The sequence below is a fragment of the Neophocaena asiaeorientalis genome, unplaced genomic scaffold, assembly GCF_003031525.2.
Source record: "Neophocaena asiaeorientalis asiaeorientalis breed wild unplaced genomic scaffold, Neophocaena_asiaeorientalis_V1.1 scaffold91, whole genome shotgun sequence".
NCBI classification, from domain to species: Eukaryota; Metazoa; Chordata; class Mammalia; order Artiodactyla; family Phocoenidae; genus Neophocaena; species Neophocaena asiaeorientalis.
In genome coordinates this window covers 7,736,257-7,745,848 of record NW_020173198.1, presented here as the reverse complement: position 1 = coordinate 7,745,848, position 9,592 = coordinate 7,736,257, and the positions used below count along the sequence as shown (strand labels likewise).

The window sequence follows — 9,592 nt, the reverse complement described above, 5'->3', positions numbered from 1 at the left end:
AGGCAAGAGTGAATTTCTGTGGATATTACTAGTCCTCTTGACCCCCAACCTATCCACTGAATACATTCACATCACAAATCCACCAAGAGTACTAATAATTTCTGAGCCACTAAGAACAAGCAGTTTGCAAAATAAATAATCTTATATTTTTATATTGAGTGAATGATAAGAGATGTTTTCTTGATTAACTTCCTTATCATCACATATTTATTCATTTTCTCAAGAGGGGATGACATGTAAGAGTTTTTTAAATATATGCAGTAGGGCTTCCCTGGTGGTGCACTTGTTGAGAGTCTGCCTGCCGATGCAGGGGACACGGGTTCGTGCCCCAGTCCGGGAAGATCCCACATGCCGCAGAGTGGCTGGGCCCGTGAGCCATGGCCGCTTAGCCTGTGTGCCCGGAGCTTGTGCTCCGCAACGGGAGAGGCCACAACAGTGAGAGGCCCGTGTACCGCAAAATAAATAAATAAATAAAATAAAATATATGCAGTAATTAAAGTTTCCTTCCTAGGAATTCAATTCCACATCTCCCTATTTAGCTGACTTTAGGAAACTCACCAAGAAATAAGGAGTCTGGTATATGACACAGGTCTTTAGAGTCTGGGAAGTGTATCTTTGAATCTTGGTTCTGCCACTTACTCACTTTGCAACCCTTGGGCTGGTTGTCATCTATACACTGGGATTAATTTTAAGTGAGATAGCAGGCACTTATCAAGCACTCAATAAATGGTAGTGGCGGTTTGTAATGCTTTACATACATTCCACTTTCTTTCCATTGATTTGCTTTAGAAAGTGCAAACCGTCTTCCCTGTGTTTTTCATCTAATTCTGCCATATATGTTCTTCTCATAAGGAACTAGTACTTTAAAATCAGGCCCATCTCAGGCCAGTGTTTAGAATGAAGTGAGAATGTGGGATAAATTAAGCATTGCCAAAGTAGTGTAGGCGAACTTTGATGATGCCAGACCACTGGGGAGACCCAGGTTTATGGGCTGACTCTGCCACTTGCCAGCTATGACCCAATCTCATATTCCATCAAATGGCAACAACTACATGGACCTACATGGTTGCTTAGAACAGTGGTCTCCAAGCTTTTATGGTTACACAGTCTATCAATAAAAATATTTGGGACACATATACTCCCATCTGGATATAGTTATTTAAGTTGTTCTACTCTGCTAATATAGTATGTATATTATAAAATACATATAAATATGAGATAAAGTCATAAACAGAATTCTAATATCTCAAATAAATTTCTTTTTAATTCTTATTTCTTCTCTCATCCCCAGTGGATTATCTTGCCAAACTCACTTTGGAGACCACTGGTTCAGAGGATTGAATGAGATGATGTTCATGAAAATGTGATACAACCTGTAAAATGCTATTTAAGTGTTACATAATAATGACTCAAATGTTCCACAAAAATGATACATAATAATAGGCCACCATTATAATGCCTACTTTATACCAGACACTATTATTTTCCCCATTTTACAGAGAAGGAAAGGAACACACAGAGAGATCAAGTAAGACGCTCAAGGTCACAAAGCTAGTAAGTGGCAAGGACAGGATAAGATCCAGGGACTGTCAGACTCTGAAGCCAGTGCTCTAAGGATCTCCCAGGGATCAGGGTCCTGTGGGATGTCCCTGGGGACCAAGGCAAGGGTAGCTGAAGGCTAGATTTCGTAGCTCCTTGCCACCCAGGCACGAAGTCCAAGTTTCCACAGTCCACAGTCTACTCAGGGCCCTCCCTCTTTCCCGGGGCTTGTCTTCATGCCAGGAACAAGCCAGCTGACAGCAAAAGACATCCTCCATTGGCTGCAAGCATCCAAAGCCAAGTGCACTGTAGCCAGTGAGGAGGTGATCCCAGCAGTGGAGTCCATTGTTTCAGAGTGTCCCGGCTTGAAGACCAAATTCCTGTTGTCTCCACACAGCCAGAATCGGTGGCTCAGCTTCCAGGAGTTATTTCAGTGAGTATTTTCCCTGCCTCATCTGCAGTGCCAGGAATAACACCAGTCACAACTACATCTCAGAGTCTCCTTGATTCCAAGGACTCAGCATACTATGGGTTGATCTAGGCTTCTTCCCAGGAAAGAATCACCTAATAAAAGGTGTTTAAGGGACTTTCCTGGTGGCGCAGTGGTTAAGAATCCGCCTCCCAATGCAGGGGACATGGGTTCAAGCCCTGTTCCGGGAAGATCCCACATGCCGCGGAGCAACTAAGTCCGTGCACCACAACCCCTGAGCCTGTGCTCTAGAGCCCACGAGCCACAACTACTGAGCGACACACTGCAACTACTGAAGCCCCCGTGCCTAGAGCCCGTGCTCCGCAACAAGAGAAGCCACCACAGTGAGAAGCCCATGCACTGCAACGAAGGGTAGCCCCTGCTCGCTGCAACTAGAGAAAGCCCACACGCAGCAACGAAGACCCAACACAGCCAAAAATAAATAAATAAAAAAAATTTTTTTTTTTTTAAGTGTTTAAGGACAGAAGGAAGGGATGTAGCTCTGCTTCCATTTCTCTGCTTCCTACCAGGGCCTGAGATGAGTATCCTGCCTGGCTTGGCTCTTGCCTAGCTCCCAACACTCTCACTGCCTTGACTCCCTCTGGCCGCCATTTTATTCCTCGAACATGGCCCATCTCAGGGCCTTTGCACCTGCTGTTTCTTCCATCTGGAATGCTCTTCCTTAGTCCTTTTCATAGTTGACGCCTTCCCGTCAGATTTCAGCTCTAATGTTTTATCCTCAGTGAGGGTGTCCATGACCAACCTGTCTAGAGTAGAGTTCCAAGCCACTCTATCACATCCTGTTGTTTTCTTCATGGTACTCATCACTATCCAAATATCATATCCATTCATTTGTTCCTTTATTTACTGTCTATTTTTCTCCTCTACAGTAGGGGTTGACAAATTAGGGCCCATGAGCCAATTCTGGTTTGGTACTCACTTTTATAAATAAAGTTTTATTGGAACACAGCCACACCCATTTGAGTACACATTGTCTATGGCTGCTCTCATCTTACAAGAGCAGAGCTGAGTAGCTACAGCAGAGACTCTATGACCCTCAAAGCCTAAGATATTTACTGTCTAGATCTTCACAGAAAAAAATTTGCCAACCGCTGCCCTAAATTGTAACCTCCCAGAAGGCAAAGGCACTGTTTGCCTGTTTGATTGATCGCTCTATCCCCCGTTCCTACCATTTAGTTGGTGCTTAAGGAAGTCTTACTGAGGGATGAATGAACAAACAGATCACTTAACCTCAGGTTTCCTCTTATGTAGAGTGGAGATAATTATACTGCACATATCTCGTGTTGTTTTGAGGATAAAATAAGCTAATATGTGAGGAAGTCGTGCCTAAACTGTAAAACAAGGGAGTAAAGTGTTAATTAATAGTATTATCCTTCAAAGAGCTGTTAAGTAGCTTACGTTTTAAAAAATAAATTCTTCCAGAGAAGCTTATAAAAGGAGGCCATATAAACTCTTGAATAAAGGCAGTTTCCTTTGTTGGAATAAAATTTTATCCTACTAGTTAATGTACACCAAATCCCATTGGTCAATCCCAAAATTCTGTCCCAAGGCCAGGCCAGAGAATGCTGCCTGTGTCTTTCATAAACTGAGTACCTTTGGATAAGTCAAGTAACATCTCTAAAATTCTGTACCTTATCCGTAAAATAGGGATAGCATAGTATCTACACAACTGAGTTGTAGAAGAGTCAAATGTGATGAAGCATGTGACGTTTTTAGCATAATGCCTGGCACAGAGTAATCACTCGGTAAGAATTATAGTAACTATGATCACTATTATGAGTATTCTCAAGTTAATAAAGTCATTCGGCAGTGTAGTAATTCCCTAAGGTACTAATATTCAGATTGAATATGCACATCCCCCAGTAAAATAGTTTTTACCACACTCCCCTAATACATGTTTATTTATTTATAAATTATATTCGTGTACTTTTGTGCATCACAGATATCAAAAATAAACATTTTAAAGAATGAATTTTACAATACATGTAATTTGAAGTTCTCCTATTTTCTTCCCCATACCAGTTGTCTTGCACATCCCCTGGGTAGCAAGCTCCCCCACTTCCAAGACCTCTATCCTAAACACCTCTGCAACATTCGGCTGAGTCCGCAAGAAACCTTAAAGATGCCACAAAATTCACAGAAGACAGAGGACTTTGAACTCACATGAATTTCACATTGAAATTTACGCATTTGGGGAGTATTTTTCAAGATAAAGGGAATCCCCACTTCAAACCAACAACTTTGGAGTGTCATAACTCCAAAAATACCATGGAAGAAATATCAGAGCTAGACTGGTCTGCCATGTTCAGCCACCATCTTGGAGCCCATACTTTGCAGAACCACCTCTGCAGAGCACAGCTGTGTGGAGACAGGAAGTCAAGAACCAATGGCCATTTATTTCGCCAGTGGGACCACAGGCTCTCCCAAGATGGTCCAGCACTCTCAGAGCAGCCTCAGAATTGGGTACACCCTCTGTGGAAGGTAGGCAGGAAAACTGTTTTTTTTAATTCTCCCCTGAACTACCAACATATGTATCCAATTGCCTAGTTGGCACCTCTACTTAGATATCTCCAGTGAAACATCTACAAAACAGAACTCTTAATGTCTTAGCTCAGTAAATGATACCATCTGACCAACTGATCAAGCAAGAACTTAGGAACTGACCTTGATTCAATCCCCACAGCAGCATGTCTGGCTCCTTCTCCTTTTTGCCAAGTAAATTTACCCAACCAGAAAGGCCTAAAACTATCATATTACTGTATTTTCTTTCTTACTGAATGACCATGAGATGAGCATATGTTAATGGACGAGAATAAGAGGTTGTAGACATCACCTCCAGTCATGACCTTTAATTAACCAGTGCTGACATCTGTGTCTTTCTCCATCATCCAGCCGCTTACCACTTATCCCATCACGACCCTGTGCAGTGCTCCCACTGTGTACTGGATGCTTGTGCAAAAAGACCTTAAGACGTATTTGGGCAGAAATCTCCGCTTGAACCACAAACAAAAGTTATAATCCAGCATCACGGATCTCCCCTTTCCAGCACAGGATAGCCCAGAGTTTCTCAGTCTCGCCACTACTGACATTTTGAACCAAATAATTCTGTGTCATGGAGTGCCGTCCTGTGTTTTGTAGCACGTTGAGCAGCATTCTACCTGGCCTCTACCTACTATATACCAGTAGCACCTCCCTCTCCACCAGTGATGATGACCAAAAATGTCTCCAGACATTGCCTAGAGTCTCCTGGGGGGCAACCCACCCCCCGCATCCCCAGTTTAAGAATCACTGGGAAAGCCTCTAAGGGCAACTGAACACTTTTCCAGAGACAACCAGAGCTCTACAATCCCAGCACTCCCATCACCCCCACCCTAAAAGAACGCACAACTACATTTATACTGTCTTGAAGTTAATAAAGTCTTATGACTTGAAGCTTATATTCAACTTAGCCAAATCACCTGAACATTAGGTGAAATTATGAAGTATATTTATTTAACTAATATGAATTCAATACATAAGAAGAGAAAGGAAGAGAGAAACAATTTAAGTCACCACAGTCACCCCTTTCTCCCCTAAACGTGGATGCTTCAAAGCCAAAACAAAACAAACAGAAAAAGGACATCCTTTGTTTCCCCAAGGTGTAGACGTCTAGGAGGGAGAATTCTATGAGAAACAGAATAAAGCAGATAGGAATCTTCTCTTTTCCTGATCAACTCCTTGTGGCCCTCAGAATGTGAACATCTTGCTCACATTTCAAGATTAATTCAAGGGCTATTCTATTTGGAATAGACACAATTCATGTCCTACCAAACCCTACTACCCATTTTGGGGCTCACTGTATCAGTCGGGCTGTTCCAAGCTTTCTCACCTGAGTCCTGTTGGGCAGCTGAGTAGTAAGACACTGGTTAAAAGCTCAACCTCCAAAGTCAAACAGGCAGGGCTCTGCTACCTTCTAATAGTGGACCTTGCTAAGCCTGCCTTACCTCCATCCATAAGAGATAGTTAAGAGCTACCTCACGAGGTTCTGGTAAGAATTCAATGTCGGCAGCATGCGTGGTGAGTGAGACACTTGACAATGATAAGTGCAGAGTACAGATTATTCAACTCTGTTCTTTATTATTTGGGAGGCCTTGGAAGAGTTCTTTAACTTTTTTCAGCCTCAATGTCTTCATTTATAAAATAGGGCTTGTGAAGATTATGAGAGTGCTCCAAAAGCCCTTGTAACATAAAAAATGTTCAATTAGGGCTTCGCTGGTGGCGCAGTGGTTGAGAGTCCGCCTGCCGATGCAGCGGACACGGGTTCGTGCCCCGGTCCGGGAAGATCCCACGTGCCGCGGAGCGGCTGGGCCCGTGAGCCATGGCCGCTGAGCCTGCGCTTCCGGAGCCTATGCTCCGCAAAGGGAGAGGCCACAGCAGTGAGAAGCCCGCGTACCGCAAAAAAAAAAAAAAAGTTCAATTAATATTAGCTGCCATATTTCTTGGCTCATAAGTGCTTAATATCCTTATTAGCATTTTCTCCAACCTTTTCTCTCTTGAATAACCTGCTAAAGTGTAAACTCCACCAGGAATCTTTGTTTTAACCATAACATGCCCCACGTGCCTAGAACAATGTCTGGCTAGAGAGTAGGTGCTCAACAAATATTCACTGAATGAACTTTCCTAAGACTTGCCTCTCCTAGCTCTTTGCTTGTTGCTAATGTCCTAGTTATCTGGCAATGAAAGCCACTCATACTTCTCTCCCCAAAGACCCCATGCAACTCTCTCTTCAGATGTAAATTCGAGAAGCTGCTGCATTGCCTGATGGGAGGGGAGCCACTCAATCCAGAGGTGCTGCAACAGTGGAAAGTGCAAACTGGGCTAATGCTGTACGAGGGCTACGGACAGACAGGTGGTATGTTTAATGGACAAAGCTTAAGTTTACCCCTTCAACCCCAGGACTGCCAGCTGAGCCCCTGAAGTGCTCCCACCATGCTCTAAATTGTGATGGTGTTTCCCAAAACTTCTAAATTGCCCAATTACCTTTGACTGAAGGGGAATTATTATTACTCGGTGTTCCTGCCTCCTCCTCACACAGGATAAGTCTCAGAGGTGTTAGGGGTTGAAGAGGTTCAGAATTGAGTAGCTCATCTTTCCAGTACACTGGGAAGGACCCCAGAAAGCCCCAGTGGGGAGTTACAAGGTGCACTTAATGGCACTCTTAGTCAAAAGGAGTGATTTTCAAAGTGTGGTCCTCAAACCAGCAGTATCAGTAGCACACAGGAATTTGGCAGAAATACAAATTCTAATACCCCTGCCCCTTCCCTGACCTACAAATGAGAAACTGGGATGGGGCCCAGCAATCTGTGTTTTAACAATGCTCCAGGTGACTCATGCACACTCGAGTTTGAGAACCACTAGTCTCAGATAATATATTTCAGAAGATGAGACTGAATACTGGGAAAATCAGTCAAAGCTGGGTCTTGGATTTCATTGTCATGATATAGCTATAGAAAATGAAATTTTACATAGTTATATAAAACATGTCCTCTTAATAAGGAATAATTTGTGCCAATCAGAAAGGGCAAGAAATTAAACCAGGCTCAGTGGGGAAAGGGTACTACCCTATGATGTCCAGGTGGGTAATATCTAACTGGTTCAATAAAGCTTTTGTTGTCTTATCTGCACCCTTTAAATCATCCAACCCAGAGAAATTAACTCTTGAACTTCAGGATCATGTAAAAAAATCAACTGCACCTTACAAATATCCAAGAAAGCCAAGTATTGTGCGCAAAAGTTAAGTGTGTGTTACCAAATAAGGATCTAAACTAGTAAGTATATAGATTTTATTAGCTTTTGACTTTATAGTAACTCATTATATAAGGAGAAGACAACTGTTTCAACTTTAGCCCTAAGAATTTTGCTTTAAAATATTTTATATTAGGACACTACAAATGTTTGAAGAACTAGAATCTTTGGTCAACTCTGCAATACTAAGTAAATACTAAGGATCCTTATCAGACTAATCTGTCCCATTCCATATGAGGAAAAAAAATTGTTTTTTTAAGGCAGCAAATTGTTTTTAAAGACAGCACCTAACTTATCTATCATAGTACTCTTGGGCCATTACACACTCATAAATTCAAAGCATGTGCCTTTAAGTATCAAGTGACCAAATTTAAGGCTCAGGATGAAGATATCATCCAAAGAAACTGTGGAATCTTTCCTGAAACCTTCTTCTTCAAAGGAAGGATTTAAGCATAATTCTGTATAAAGACACACAGATGGCACTGCAATTTCTTTCTAGTCCTAGAATTCTATTAGTTGATACTGACTGATCCTCTACACGAGAATTCCATTTCCACTGGCATCATTTCAGCTAAAATGCAGTTAATTTCAACCTAAGAACTAGTTACATTTTCTCCATTCAATTCACTAAATTAGTGACTAGTTGCTTTTCAGAAATGTTTGAGGACATTTTAAAATACAGTAGTCATATCCTGAGGGAGAACAAAAGTAGTTTACTGTCAAGTCAGGGCATAAGGGGAAAATTGTATAAACTCAAAATTATCTCTAAAAATCTCCTTGGTAACCTCCAGGACCCAGCTCTTAAAAGGTCAAAAGCCAAGAATTAACTTGATGTTTCCCTTTGCATTTAGTTGTGGCCTCCATTTCACTGGGGCAGTAGAGACCCAGGTCTGGTTCGAACTGGAGGAAAGCAATAGAATAAAGGGATTGTTCTTCTGTCAAAGCATACAGGTGAATTTGCACTAAAAACCAGTATGATGGAGCTCCACTGTCATCTTTATATATAAATGGAACAGTTTCTGGTGACCAAGGCATCCAATTAGCTTCAGTTAAGACAACACCCAGACCCTGAAACTCAATGCCAGAGTTTCATGAAAGCTCTCCCCTATTATTCTGACAGTTGGGAGAGTAAAAAATGGAATCAAGTGTCTCATAATATGTTTTTCCGTTGATTAGGTGGAATTTGTTAAAGAACTCCCAAAGATGATCACTGGGAAAATCAAACGCAACGTTTTAAGAGACCATGAATGGGGTTGAACATAGCCTAACAAGAACACTGTGGTATTAAGTAGTTAACAGGGCTGCTTTCTTTTAGTCCTTGTTTCCTGATAATTCAGTGACTACTCTCTTAAAATGCTTAAGATTTTTCCTGGTTGAAAAATTCAACTGAATTTTTGTTTTGTACTTTGCCAAAAAATAAATAAGTAAAAATCTAAAAATATTTGGGAAGAAAATTGTTACACTGACCAAACAACAACTTGTAGTGTTTAAAACAGCAGGGCTCAAATGATTAATTAGAAAAGCACAATAGACAATGAATTTATCTACTACCTGATTAATTCAAAATAAAGATTAGAACTATTCTAACAGAAATGCTCAAGACAGAATTTCTTCTGCTTAAAATCTTTATATGCTACTAATTAAGGTGAATTAAAATATTAATGTTAAAGTGAGGAATGTAAAGAATTCAAAAGCCAATTAAATGAACTTAATTAAGTACTGTACTATACATTTTGAAGCAAACTCACTGTAAAATATCTAATGCTTGAATAAGATACA

The 9,592-nt window shown here is 41.2% G+C and overlaps 1 protein-coding gene across 1 annotated transcript in view; it reads left to right on the top strand.

Moving 5' to 3' along the window:
* Positions 1-1,976, top strand: part of ACSM5 (acyl-CoA synthetase medium chain family member 5) — a gene marked incomplete at its 5' end in the record, with an annotated part of 89,460 nt that extends 87,484 nt beyond the window's left edge. The window contains one exon of the mRNA XM_024744618.1: positions 1,762-1,976. Within this exon, the coding sequence (XP_024600386.1) occupies positions 1,762-1,976 (215 nt within the window). The remainder of the gene's footprint in view (positions 1-1,761) is intronic.
* Between the last annotated feature and the right edge of the window lie 7,616 nt (positions 1,977-9,592).